The sequence below is a fragment of the Bombina bombina genome, chromosome 1 (assembly GCF_027579735.1).
Source record: "Bombina bombina isolate aBomBom1 chromosome 1, aBomBom1.pri, whole genome shotgun sequence".
Classification (NCBI taxonomy): Eukaryota; Metazoa; Chordata; class Amphibia; order Anura; family Bombinatoridae; genus Bombina; species Bombina bombina.
In genome coordinates this window covers 246,034,760-246,050,190 of record NC_069499.1, presented here as the reverse complement: position 1 = coordinate 246,050,190, position 15,431 = coordinate 246,034,760, and the positions used below count along the sequence as shown (strand labels likewise).

Here is a 15,431-nt window from a genome sequence, read left to right as displayed (position 1 = left end):
AACAGGTTGACCAATGTAGTAGCTGCCTAGTATTTCAAGTTTGTATTGCTTCAAAATCAAGCACTGATATTTTGGCAGAATATTTTGTCCTTATTCACACAGCGCTTCAGATGTCACCAGTGCCAGCTCAGTTGATGCATTTTGCATACTCGGGCAGAATATAAATGGGGTATCTGGCAGTTAGTAGGAGGCAGATGTGAACTTTCTCAAACATCTGAGAAATCTCTATAAACCAGATGCTGGTTATGACGCTTATTTATTTAAAAAACAAAAACTGGAAAGGTCCCAGACCCAGCTAGACTCTTAAGGTGCCCACCCCATATTTTGAGTTTGAAGAGCACAAGACAACAATCGCTAACAGTGAAAATGTGCCATAAGTGGCTGTGACATGTTACTTGCATTGTATCCCAGCTATATTTCCATTATTAAGTAGCCGGGTGAGGACAGTGTAATATTTTCTATTATAATATAATTTTCTTCTATCCAAAGCACAGATGAATTGCATAATTTAACATAAATGTATTTAATAAAATGTGCGCAATAAAAATTTAATATTTTTAATATTAGCCAAATTTAACTTAATATTGGTTACAATTTTAGCAGGTTGGTCAGTAAAATCAGCCGGGTGGTATATATATATATATACTGGACTGGGTATACAACCTATGACCCTGGAAAATGCACAGCCCTTGGTGCTCAACAGCACTCACAGCTGGCAAGGACAGGGAAAGTCTGGCACTCTCTTGCAAGCACACAGCTAACAATGAAAAAGTTAGATACAGCATTTAGCCAAATGGTTCAAGCCTGGCACCACGTCAAGGTCGCTTCCCTCCTGGGTCCCTAGACACATTGTAATTTTCCCTATGGGTCTTGCACCTAGACATGTCTCGGGTTAACTGCCTGGGTCTCTGACAGCTGTGCAGCCAGCTGTGAGTGATATTGAGCTTTTACTCTTAGCTGTGTGCTTGCAAGAGAGTGCCAAACTTTCATTTATTTATATATATATATTTTTATTATTATTTTAATATGCTATTGATCACTTTGCTGCATTGCAAGAGATCAGAGTTCAAAATAAATGTTTTAAAAGCAAAATTTGCATTCTTTTTTAGTTCAGGACCCCACCTCTTAAAAAGCTTCTAGAGTAGTGTTTTTCTTACCTCCTTAGATGCACTTAATGCATTTATTTGTATTATTAATGTTTACTGAAAAATAAAAACCTATAAAACATTTTATAAAAAAAACAAATGCTCAAATAAGTTACAAACACAGTCTTGCAAACCTTGAAATTCCTGAGTAGGACACAGCTAGTGATTGGTGCGATTGTATAACTGCTGATTGGCTGACGCACCAAATCCTGTTTAGGAGATAAAAATGCTTGCAGCAGTTCCTGATAGGAACTTTAGATATGCGTGTATCCCTATTTAACATAGTGTTTCTTAATTCCAGTCTGCAGGGCACACTAACAGGACATATTTTCCTGATTACTTTGGGTGAGAACAGGTTAATAATCATGATTACAAATCTGATTATTTACCTGTGCTTCAGTTCAGATGCCCTGAAAATGTGGCCTATTATTGTGCCCTGAGAAACGGAATTAACAAACACTATGGTGACTATTACTAAGGGGGAAAGTATAGGTGCAAAGCTGAGAGAAAAGGAGTCAAGAGGAAGAAGACTAAACCAGGGGTCATTTAATAAAGAAAAGCATGTAAATATGCAGAATGCAATGGACAGGAAAGACAAATCTGCAAAAGATAAAAAGGAAGATTTAAAAAAAAAAAAAGTTTAGATCACTACAACATTATTTTTTAATGAAAATCAATTATGTAAAATTAAGACAACATTTTTATATTTCAGCTCTACCCTATACTGTATGTATATATATATATATGTTACGGGAAAGTAAGAAAAATCAGAGTAATCCTAGGTTTACCCGGGTAAAATGGACATTACCCAAGCAGCTGTGGGTAAAGCCTGATGTACTGTAGTTCCCCCAAGTACACTTACTTATTTTGCCTCCGCCTGGGGGGTTCAAGGATGGCGCCCTGCGCCTCCTCTGGCATCCACCCCAAGTGAACCTTGGGGAATGAGGTTTACAAAGGGGGCTTCACCCCCCTTAAACCCCCCAGGTAGAAGCAAAAAAGATAGTGAAGATGGGGAAATTACAGTGCATGCTACATATGTTTGATGAGGTGGTAACTCCGCACTCTCAGGGAATATATGATCATACATTGGGCTTTACTCACAGCCCAGCTTGGGTGATGTCCGTTTTACCCGGGTAATCCTAGGATTACCGAATATCTGATTTTACCCGCAACACACACACACACACACACATATATATTTATTATTATTTTCTTGGCCAGACAATATGTTCTCTATGTTTTTGTGCTGCAGTTTAAAGGAAAATTAAACCATTTTTTTCCTTTTCATGATTCAGACAGAGCACACAATTTTAAATGTTTCTTATCATATTTGCTTCGTTCTTTTGGTATCTTTTCTTGAATGAGAAGCAATGCACTAATCTAAACTAACCGATCACATCAGATAATCCAATGACACAAGGTATATATGTGCATGCACCAATCAGAAGATAGCTTCCAGTAGTGCATTGCTGCTCCTGATCCTACCCAGGTATGCTTTTCAATAAAGTATACAAAAAGAACAACGCAAACTAGATAGAAATACATTTGAAAGTTGTTTAAAATTGCATACTCTATCTGAATCATAAAAGTTTAATTTTGACTGTACTATGCTTTTATCCAGTACGAATTATGGGCTTTGGATCAGAAGTTTAAAACTTAATGTAGATCTCCTATATTTCTGTAAAGAAATGAAACACACATCCAAATATGAATAGATTTGTATAAAACCCACTCAGTTGATCTTTGGGAAGTGGAGCTTAGTGGAATTGTATATGCAGAAAATGTCATAACGATGGGGTTGAAGTTTCCAAGCCAAATCTCAGTGCAAGAAGTCTCCTTACCATAGAAAAGTCTCTGTGGAGATTCTGTGATTCCGCATGGCAACATGATGTCACGACTGAGGCACGTTGGCCCTAGAGTCTGCGTGGCCTTGTCTTTACATTCCATGGTCCTGCAGCCTGGGCCGCAGCAATGTGACAGTGGGAATAGCTGGAACCTCCCCAGCAGACATGTATACGACTGACTGTATGTGAACATGGAAGGTGAGGTCAGCTGCTGATCTCGGAAGCCAAAATCATCTGGATAAAACACATCATCGTCTAGTTCATCAGAGTCAGGGAAACTATCTTGCTCCATCTCATCAGGTCTGTGGGGAATAATGAACTGGTTAGAGAGTTTAGCCACATGATAACAATGAATGTAACACATATATTCATATGTAGCTTTAAAGCCATTTGAAGACCTTCCACAGTTTACAAAAATTATAGTGGGGAACTGAGAAAGCCAAAGAATAGGTCTGTGAAACACTTATGTTCCCCTTCCCTGGAGTATCCCCTTAGCCTTTAAATTATTCAAGAAGAGAAAAAAATTTAAAGGGACACTGAACCCAAATTTTTTCTTTCGTGATTCAGATAGAGCATGACATTTTAAGCAACTTTCTAATTTACTCCTATTATCAAATTTTCTTCATTCTCTTGGTATTTTTATTTGAAATGCAAGAATGTAAGTTTAGATGCAGGCCCATTTTTGGTGAAAAACCTAAGTTGTCCTTGCTGATTGGTGGATACATTCATCCACCAATAAAAAAGTGCTGTTCAGAGTTCTGAATAAAAAAAAAGCTTAGATGCCTTCTTTTTCAAATAAAGAAAGCAAGAGAACGAAGAAAAAAATGATAATAGGAGTAAAATAGAAAGTTGCTTAAAATGTTATGCTCTGCAAGAGGATTCAGGCAACAGGTTATGAGAATATTTGGGTAATTGAGAACAACCAAAGATTGTATTTTGTATTGAATTAAGTTACAATATTTATGTCTCAACTATCACTTAGTATGTATAAGAAAAATCTTTAATTTTTTTTTTTTTCTTTTATTATCCTTTGTTTTTCGTATAACTAATGATTGTGACATTGAACAATTTCTGAATTTTTATCCTCTCTGTATTCGACTGCATGTTGTATTCCTGAATCCTCTTTAATAAAAAGACATATATAAAAAAAAAATGTTATGCTCTATCTGAATCACGAAAGAAAAAAATTGGGTTCAGTGTCCCTTTAAGTGTGCTCAGTAACAGGTTAATAGCCAATACACAAATATAATGAATAATCCCTTCATAACCAAAATATTAGAGCTGCAAAATCTGTTGCCGCTCTACAAACAACAATAATAAATATAATAATAAATATAGTGGGTACAGAAACCCAAATAATATCCCCAATGCACCCACTATATATATATATATATATATATATATATATATATATATATATATATATATATATATATATATATATATATATATATATATATATACACACACAGTATATATACATGCATACTTTAGTGTAAAACATATTTGTCATTATAGTGTAACCTTAAAAAATTTGGTTGCACTATTAGAGTGAAATATAACAGTGTGAGGGATTAATTTGGTTAAACAGGTAAAAGTCCTATTAAATACCCCATCATCAAGCTGTTAAAGGGGAAAGATATAGGTTTGAAAATATCCTTAAAGGGACACTGAACCCAATTTTTTTCTTTTGTGATTCAGATAGAGAATGCAATTTTAAGCAACTTTCTAATTTACTCCTATTATCAAATTTTCTTCATTCTCTTGGTATCTTTATTTGAAATGCAAGAATGTAAGTTTAGATGCTGGCCCATTTTTGGTGAATAACCTCGGTTATTTTTGCTGATTGGTGGATAAATTCATCCACCAATATAAAAGTGCTGTCCAGAGGTCTGAACCAATAAAAGAAGCTTAGATGCCTTTTTTTTTTTTCAAATAAAGATAGCAAGTGAACGAAGAAAAATTGATAATAGGAGTTAATTAGAAAGTTGCTTAAAATTGCATGCTCTATCTGAATCAAAAGAAAAAAATTGGGTTCCCTTTAATCAGAAAGAGTCATGTAACGTGGGTCTGTAACCGAGTGCGATATTATTCACAGAAAATCTAAACTGGGCGAATTTCAAGCAGTGGTAATGTATTTATTGATAATAATTTCACAAACCTGATATATGTTTAAATAACAACTGTGTTACTTGGCCTTGAGCGATGAACTTGTTCACCTCCTTAGTTAATGTTTGTTCATCTGTAGAGGCTCTCCTATACACACAGTGCCTGACAGTTTAACCATTTACTACACAAGTTGAAGAGATATATATCACACAAACACAATAGTAACTGTTTTAATGAGAAAAACTATTACAAAAAACTATTTTGGAAAGATCTAGTGTAAATCTCAGAACTATGCATTTAGCTTCTAAGCTTCGTACGTAGTGGGTTGCTTTGAAGCGGAGTCTTATACTTTAATTAGATTATAGGCAAGGATTCTCATTATACATTTAGAGATACTATGCTCAGGGTACCCCAGTGGGGGTACCACAGGGCTGTATAATCTGAAGGTCATGCTCTCATATGGGGCAGGAGGTATTCTCTGACTTTTCAACCCATATGTACTCAAGGATGGTATCACATGTAGACACTAATGCCAATCACAAACATACATCTAGTAATAAAGAGCCTATATATTCCCCAGTACAGTTTCTAAATTGATTTACAGAGGAGTGACATGTACAGGACGAAACTGTAGCACAGTTAAAAAAAACAAAAGTCAAAATTAAACGTTCATGATTCAGATACAGCACTCAATTTAAAACAACTTTCCAATTTACATCCATTATCTAAATATGCAGTCTCTGAGGCACCAGATCCTACTGAGCATGTGCAAGATTCACAAATATGCATTTTGTGATTGGCTGATGGCTGTCACATGATGCAGTGGGAAGGAAAATAAAACTAACCGCAATTTGACTGAAAAAAAAAAATCTACATGTGAAAATAAAACTAAGTATGTTTGCACTGTCTATTTACTATGCATTTATTGATTATGTAATTCTACTGTGCTTGGTGGTCTTTAAATTCCTGTCCAAGGTGTTCAAGTCTGAGAAACTACTCATTTCAACTTAGGCAATAAGCAGCACCCTAAAGAGAGGAAGTGATGAACAGATAGTAATCTCTACCTTGCATTTTGCAATATACTATACTGTGTATACATGCTCACTTGTCCCATGGAAGGCAATAAATTCACAGACATTAGGGACAGTTTACTCAAAAATGTTCTCCCCTTTAATGTGTTTCCAATGATCCACTTTACCTGCTGGAGTGTATTAAATTGTTTACAAGTATTTGCTTTACCCTTATATTGACATTCGAAATAGTTGATTTAGCCTGTGGTATCCCCACCTATCCTGAAAGTTTTTGGCCTTAATGCCAAGCTGTGTAAACACAGCCAGTAGAAGAAATTACACTCTCAGTGGGGTATAGAAGAGATAAGGTAATAAAATTGGTAGCTGTTAAATCAGATTTTGTCGGATACTTTCAATAAAAGTGTGGTTATTTTATTGGGATGTAGTTTTTCAATTTAGATTCTTTAAAATTAATTAAATTAATTAAAAAGTCTAATAGTTTTTTTTATTTTTTATAATTGCATTACTATTTGGAAAAAAAAGTAATTTTCGGTTTCGGTGTACGGCAAAGTACAAAGTACAAAGTTTCGGTCCAGAATTTGCATTTTGATGCATCACTAGAATTAGCTGATTTTGTGTTTTGAAGCCATAACCTAATAAAATGGGTTGAGCTTGTAGGTATGATCAGATCTCATTAGTTTATCACATTGTGTATTTATAACTGCTTCATCTCATATCTGTCCGTAAACCAGTCACCAATACTTGGAGAGAACAATGGAAAATTAACATTATCCAGTATAGTCCTAGAAAACTGTTATAATGTGCAAAACAGTAAGTCAAATAATGAACTAGTTAAGTAATGAACTCAAACAGCAGCTGTTACCTAGCGTCAAATTTGAAAATATGCTACACAATAATTTTACTGAAAATATCAGGGGGGGGAAAAACGCCATTTTCGGACGAAATTTCGGTGCATCCCTAGCTAATTCATATACACAATCTCATACATTTTATACTGGTAGCTGGTAAAAAAAAAGTAATTGGAAACACATTAAGGGAAAAACTATTTTATAGTATACTGTCCCTTTAAAGATAAATCCAAGAATGTGATATATATATATATCAAACTGTATAAAATATTTATTCAAAAGTTCAATGGATAAAAAAATCAACAACAGTGTTTATTAAAGGTACCCCATTACACTAGACTTTTTTTTGCATAATTGTTGTGTAGATGATCCATTTATATAGCTTGTCAGGAGTGTTTATGTAAAAATGTATAGTTTTGCTTATTTTTTTTAAAAAACATTGTGCTGATTTTCCTCACCAAGCCCCACCCACATTGTCAGATGTATACACACGTTTACAGAGTCCTGTTTATGTTATCTGTCTTTTTATATGAGGGGGGGGGAGGGGGGGTCTGCTCTTCTTGTTTTCCCAGCCTATTTCAGTGGGTGTCCCAGACTAACCTCATCAACAGTGCTAAACTGGGAGCTTCTAAGTAAGTAAGTATCTATGCGTATTCTTCTTTATAATAGTGTCTATTACATGCAGTTATATGAAAATTGGTGTATACTACCCCTTTAAGCTGACTTGGCATGGATCATATTAAATGTATAAATATCTAACTACTCCTTTGCCTGAGAAAAATCAGTTTCAGGGCAACACATACAACTAAAAAACGAAAACAAGTCAAAATTAACTTTTATGATTCAGATAGAACATGCGGTTTTAAGTCACTTTCCAATTTACTTCCATAATAAAATTTTGCACATTCTTTTTATATTTACATTTTCTGGGGAACAAGATCCTACTGAGCATGTGCACAAGCTCACAGGGTATGTGTATACTAGTCTGTGATTGGCTGATGTTTGTCACATGATACAGGGGCCAGAAAATTGGAGAAAAAATAAATTTGTCAGAAAAAAAAATCTACAGCTTATTTGAAATTCAGAGTAAGTGCATTGTCGTTTTATTATGCACTTGTTAATTATGTAATTCTACTGCATTGAGTGGTCCTTTAAGATAGAATATCTGTTTGCAAATTTCAGACACAAATCCAAGTATAGCGCTGCGGAATCTGTTGGCGCTCTACAAATAACCGATACTAATAATAAGTAATTTAGTAGTGATAGCAAATCTAAAAACACATTAAAAATACTGTATCTGTTTAACCCCTTAATGACCGACGTGCAGGGTACGTCTTTCAAAAAAATACAGTTAATGTCTGAGGAGGTACCCTGTACGTTATCGGTCTTGGAAAGCGGTGGAAGCGATCCTGATCGCTTCCAGCCGCTTTCCGGTTATTGCAGTGATGACTTGATATCGAGGCATCCTGCAATAACCATCCTTGGCCATCCGATGCAGAGAGAGCCACTCTGTGGCCCTCTCTGCACCAGACATCGATGGCCGCAATCGTTGGTGGGTAGGAGCCGACGTGGGAGGCGGGTGGGCGGCCATCGATGGCTCCTGTAATGCAGAGGGAGGCGGGGTAGCGCCCGGACACGAGCGCGTGCACGGGGCGGCAGGGGCAGGCACGTGCACGGGGAGGGAGCGGGTGGGAACCGCTACACTACAGAAAATTTGTTGGAGAAAAGTGGGAAAAGGGGGGGAAAGGAAAGTAAAAAAAAATAATACATAAATGATCTGGCAGGGGGAAGCTACACTACAGAAAAAAAAAACACTTTTTTTTGTAAACTGGGTACTGGCAGACAGCTACCAGTACCACAGATGGCTCCCAATAAGGCAGAGGGGGAGGGTTAGAGAGCTGTTTGTGGGGGATCAGGGAGGTTGGGGGCTAAGGGGGGGATACTACTCAGCAGCATATGTAAATATGCTAAAAAATATAAAAATTTTTTAAAAGATACCTTTTATTTTAGTACTGGCAGACTTTCTGCCAGTACTTAAGATGACGGGGACAAATGTGGGGTGGGGGAGGGAAGGGAGCTGTTTGGGGGGGATCAGGGGGTGTGATGTGTCAGGTGGGAGGCTGATCTCTACACTAAAGCTAAAATTAACCCTGCAAGCTCCCTAGAAGCTACTTAATTAACCCCTGCACTGCTGGGCATAATACACATGTGATGCGCATTGGCATTTAGCGGCCTTCTTATTACCAAAAAGCAATGCCAAAGCCATATATGTCTGCTATTTATGAACAAAGGGGATCCCAGAGAAGCATTTACAACCATTTGTGCCATAATTGCACAAGCTGTTTGTAAATAATTTCAGTGAGAAACCTAAAATTGTGAAAAATTTAAAGTTTTTTTTTAAATTTGATCGCATTTGGCGGTGAAATGGTGGCATGAAATATACCAAAATGGGCCTAGATCAATACTTGGGGTTGTCTACTACACTACACTAAAGCTAATATTAATGCTAGAAGCTCCCTACATGCTCCCTAATTAACCCATTCACTGCTGGGCATAATACACGTGTGGTGCGCAGTGGCATTTAGCTGCCTTCTAATTACCAAAAAGCAACACCAAAGCCATATAAGTCTGCTATTTCTGAACAAAGGGGATCCTAGAGAAGCATTTACAACAATTTATGCCATAATTGCATAAGCTGTTTGTAAATAATTTCAGTGAGAAACCTAAAGATTGTGAAAAAGTGAATGATTTTTTTTTATTTGATCGCATTTGGTGGTGAAATGGTGGCATGAAATATACCAAAATGGGCCTAGATCAATACTTTGGGTTGTCTTCTAAAAAAAATATATACATGTCAAGGGATATTCAGGGATTCCAGACAGATATCAGTGTTCCAATGTAACTAGCGCTAATTTTGAAAAAAAGTGGTTTGGAAATAGCAAAGTGCTACTTGTATTTATTGCCCTATAACTTGCAAAAAAAGCAAAGAACATGTAAACATTGGGTATTTCTAAACTCAGGACAAAATATAGAAACTATTTAGCATGGGTGTTTTTTGGTGGTTGTAGATGTGTAACAGATTTTGGGGCTCAAAGTTAGAAAAAGTGTGTTTTTTTCCATTTTTTCCTCATATTTTATAATTTTTTTGATAGTAAATTATAAGATATGATGAAAATAATGGTATCTTTAGAAAGTCCATTTAATGGCGAGAAAAACGGTATATAATATGTGTGGGTACAGTAAATGAGTGGGAGGAAAATTACAGCTAAACACAAACACCGCAAAAATGTAAAAAATAGCCTTGGTCCCAAACGGACAGAAAATGGAAAAGTGCTGTGGTCATTAAGGGGTTAAAACAACGAGGTTGGGATGATTAGATAGTATTACATTTAGGGCCACACATACAAGACTTTTCATGAGATACCAGGCAAGTTTATGTTTATAGCCCTGCATTTAAAAAATCAGATAATAAATTTGTATGCTATTCATCACTGTATTTGTTTTGTTCTTATCTAGCAGCAGAGGGCAGACTTTCTAGGGTTCAGGGCCTGTCAAGTAATGAAAAAGCATTTTTGTAGACTGGCAGATATGAGCTGGACCACAGGTTGCAAAGGGTTAAACATGTCCTTGTGTTCAGCGGAGCAAGTAGCAATAAGAAATTAGTGCTCTCAAAAAAAAAAAGAACACATACACATTTTCAAATAGTCTAAACATGGTTAAAGGGACAGTCTAGTCGAAATTAAACTCTCATGATTCAGATAGGGCATGCAATTTTAAACAAATTTCAAATTTACTTTTATCATTAAATTTGCTTTGTCCCTTGGTGATATTTTTGAAAAGCTAAACCTAGGTAGGCTCAAACTGATTTTTAAACCGTTGAAAACCGCCTCTTAGCTCAGAGCATTTTGAAAGTTTTTCACAGTTAGACAGTACTAGTTCATGTGTGTCATATAGATAACATTGTGCTCACTCCCGTGGAGTTATTTATGAGTCTGCACTGATTGGCTAAACGGCATGTCTGTCAAAAGCACTAAGATAAGGGTCTGCAAAGGCTGAGATACAAGGTAATCACAGAGGTAAAACATAAATTAATATAACTGTGTTGGTTATGCAAAACTGGGGAATGGGTAATAAAGGGATTATCTATCTTTTAAAACAATAACAATTCTGGTGTAGACTGTCCCTTTAATAGCAACTTAAATTGTATTATTCAGCAATTTTTTTTACTGCAATGAGGTTAATTCCCTTAGAGAGTGTTAAAGGGACAGTAAAGTCAAAATTACACTGATGATTGATATACAGCATACAATTTTAAACAAGTTTCCAATTTACTTCTTTTATCGTATTAGCTTTGTTTTCTTAGTATCCTTTGTTGAAAAGGCATATTTAGGTAGGTTCAAGAGCAGCAATGCCCTACTGGGAATTATTTTCTGATTGGCGACTGCAAAAATATTCCTCTTGTCGCTGTCTCGCCAGATGTGATCAGCTAGCTCCCACTAGTGCATTGCTGCTCCTTTAGCACCGGATACCATGATAATGAAACAAATATAAGTAAATTACAAAGTTGTTAAAAATGTTATGCTCTGAATCGTGAGTCCCCTTTAACATCAACCTCCTTTGTTGGGAAGCCTTTCCCTGATGTAACTTTTCTTTCTGTAAACTCTTATTTACCACATTGCTCCTGAGCCTATTACCTCCACAGATGCTGGCAGAGTCTACAGCACTTTCTTCTTTAGTAAGGTCATTTACACATGATGGCTAGCAGCACACAGGCTTCTTGTTTTCAGCTTTAGAAACCAACCATTTAGCTAATTTTAGTTCTGGGAGCGGAAACCACAACTGTGCTCTCACTACTGTAAACTGGATGATACTAAAGTAAATAAATTGCATGGACACAACTTCTGAAGATTAAAAAAAAAAACAATAGATAAAAAGTGATACATTTATCCAGTGTTTAGTGTACAACCTGTATAAACAATCTTTACTTTTTTTCATGCTGACATTACTTGGCTGCTTAAAAACAATGGATGTAGCCAAAGGGTTAAACTGTGCCCATTAACTCTTCCATAGCCAAATCCCCAGCAGTTTTAACGTATATCTTGCAAGACTATTTCGCAGGAAATGTTTGAAGGAGCCACGTTTCTCTTTAAACCTTCCTCTTTTGAGTGACAAAAGGCATTTCCTTTCCCACTGTGCTCTGTGGTGGCTGATTCCACCATCGTTGCAAACCAAAACAACACAGTATAGTAATAGAGGTGGTTGTGTTTATCATCAGAACGAGGTTTATGAAAGCGTCACGTGACCAGACACGGCTAGAGAGAGCTGAGTCATGTTTGGGGACAGTTAGAGCATGGAATCTAACATAAAGCTTAGCAGCAGCAAACACAAGACGATTCTAACACTCTGCTCTTACTTATTTGTAGATCAATAAACTTACATAATTAACAATTTAACCAAAAAGGCATTTAAACAGACACATCTTTCAAAGAGAATTTTTTTTAGTTAATCTAAAGAAGAGCACTTCAAGATTAAAATGTCTTTTTAAACAGATGTTCAATTCAAACAACTTTTCATATCAGCTGTACTTCCTATTGGTTTACCTTTCAATTCTAACAACTTTTTCTTAATCTATATATATATTGCTGCTCTTTCATAGATAAGAAAAAAGTAAAAAAGTACAATGTCTCTAACTGTACAAATCCCATTTTCTCTAAACCCTATTCATTTTGCTTGCAGTATTGTCACACAATAAGGAGGTTATTCATAGTCTAAACAATGTTGCCAAGACAACAGCATTTTGTTGTTTCATATGACCATAAGATAAAACAAAACATGCATCTGATAATGTTAAATCACTTAATTATTGTTATGTAAGCGCTTCCAGCTCTCTAACATCAAAAGTTTCTCCAAATCCCAACTCTTCTGTATGACAGTTCCATACATCCAATACACTTTCTGTATTGGCAATAACTTTATGAAACTATCCAATTGTATATAAACTCATTACATAGGGGCCAATTTATTAAGATCCGTATGGAGCTTGATGCCCCTGTTCGTGCGCGAGCCTTCAGGCTCGCCGGAAACAGCTGTTATACTGTCGGCATTTATCGATGTGCAGAGGACATGATATGCTACATCGTATCATGTCCGCTCACACTATGATAAATCTACCCCATAGACTCCACTCAGAAAAAAAAAGAGATTAGGAAAAAAATAATGTATTAAGCACTACCACTGCAGACAATAGGACACATGTATTATGAGTGCCACACTGGTCACTCCTGCTATAGGTTTGTCACATCAGTGCTGTGCATAGTGTCTTTTACAATCTGTTTTCTGCTGATAACTGACCATAAACAAATTGTTAGTATCAGTTAGCACACTTTGTCCTGCTGTTATAAACAGGACACTGCCATTAGTACACTTTGATCCTAGAAGGGACTTACCCATAAGTATGTCACTGTCATAAGTGCACTTTGGCCTTGGATGAGAAAGGCGCTTAAAGGGATATAAAAGTGCAAAAAGAAAATGATCTTATATGTTAGAACATTTTATTATGGCAGCATTGCCAACTGTGTGTTTAACCCATGCAAATTAAGTAAACACATAGTAAAAGCTAGCTCTGGAGCAGCAATGCCCTACTGGGAGCTAGCTGAAAACATCTAGTGAAGGATGTGTACATATTCTTTTTCAACAAAGCAAACCAACAGAACAAAAAGTAAATTAGAAATGAATGTGTCTTAAATTGACATGATCTGTCTGAATCATGCCATTTTAATTTTGTATTTCCTATCCCTCTGAATTCAGCTCCTACTCTTCTTGCAGTTTAATAGCAAGAAAACGGGGGAGGAAATATCCTGGAGCATTTTTCCTCTAATTTCAAGCTTTCCTAAAACAGACAGGCAATTTAATCCCAACAGGATCCTGCCCTGCCAGCTCTCATTTTATACATCAGCACTATCTGGGTTTATGAGACAGATGTGCAGCTCACAGCTGGCCGCTCAGCTTCAGATACTGCTACTAAACCTGACATCTGCTGCTGCCTTATCCCAATACAACCCTAGCTTGGCAAGCCACCAGTGACAAAATCACATTGCTAAAACAATTTGAATGGCAATATAAATGTGTACCTTAATTTAATTGTAATTAACCTTTTTGTGTTATAATGTGGTTAACTAAATTAGTTGAGATTAAACAGGTTAATAAAATCTTTGAAGGGGGCAGCTATTAGTTTCAAGGTGGAGCCGTGAATAGCTGAATCTGGTGGGATTAATATGCTTCAGAATTATTTTGCTTGATATTGGCACTTTCTATTGCCTCTAACCATTTTTAAAAATTCTTTATCTTTTTGATGCCAGGAATAGTGAGCAGCCCTTCCTAATCCTGCACACAGAAGGATATGGGACATAAAAGATCATTTGCCATGTTTTAGAGACAAACATTCCTAAATATATATAATTTCCCCTATCAAAATAACTAATGAATAACTAATAGCACATTAAACACCTTATTTTAATGAACATTTCATATAATTCTGCACCTCTGACAGGTGTAATACTTTCAAACCACTTTGTAAATATTAAAGTTTCCCCTAGACGCTTGTAAAACAAGTCCTCGACTCACCTATTGCCCCATCCCATATGCACAGTTAAACTATGTTATCTCATTAAGTGAAATATCAACCTGTTCCCACCATCTACTACAATTATTTAACCCTTAATTTCCTATTCTTAGCATGATTATTAAAATGCCCCCTCTTAGCCTAGGTACCCCAACTTTACAATCCAGCCTTGCCATCCCCTACTTACCATCAGTCTAGCTGAGTACCCTCTTCCTACCTGCACAGAAAAATCTAAACTTCCCTTATGTTCCCAAATCACCTGGCAAACCTTACTTAGTTTCACAACAAATCCTGGGCTTCCCATCTCTGATACATAAACACTTTACTACACAGGTCCTTCTCCCCCAATTAAACAAAGCACCCGGTGTCTCACTTCTTACCTGCAAAGTTCAGTTCTCCTCCCGGTAGCTGTAAGCTGCATGAATGTGAACAGTGAGCTGGCTAAGGCTGGGGAGGGATCTGCAGTGATTGGCAGGAGGGGCCTCCAGTGCCTGACTCAGGGCATGTCTGTGTCGTGCTGTCTGTGTTCTTGATCTTGAACTGTGTGTAACCTACTCTCATAACAGTATACAATCTGAGTGTATAATTACAGTGTGTGACTAGGTGAGTGTAATCTCACTCACAGTATGGTGTACACGCTTACTGGTGTTTACTATATGCACTCACTATAACTTCATCATCTGTCATTGTGCTTCAAAGCTCAGTGGGGGGAAATCTATTTACACTGTGCTTTCTATGTAGTGACTGGTCAGACTAATCTCAATGAGCGCTGGCTTTGCAGTTTCCTGTCTGAATTCACTAATGACTAGATTCCTCTTGCACAATTTAGCATT

At 36.6% G+C, this 15,431-nt stretch overlaps 1 protein-coding gene across 1 annotated transcript in view; it reads right to left on the bottom strand.

Annotated features, from left to right (window-relative positions):
* The window catches only part of BMF (Bcl2 modifying factor), a 91,749-nt gene extending 76,702 nt beyond the window's left edge, over window positions 1-15,047 (bottom strand). Inside the window, exons 1-2 of the mRNA XM_053697907.1 lie at window positions 14,979-15,047; window positions 2,987-3,291 (exon numbers count right to left, since the gene is read on the bottom strand). Of these exons, the coding sequence (XP_053553882.1) occupies window positions 2,987-3,291; window positions 14,979-15,019 (346 nt within the window). The 5' untranslated portion in view covers window positions 15,020-15,047. The remainder of the gene's footprint in view (window positions 1-2,986; window positions 3,292-14,978) is intronic.
* Between the last annotated feature and the right edge of the window lie 384 nt (window positions 15,048-15,431).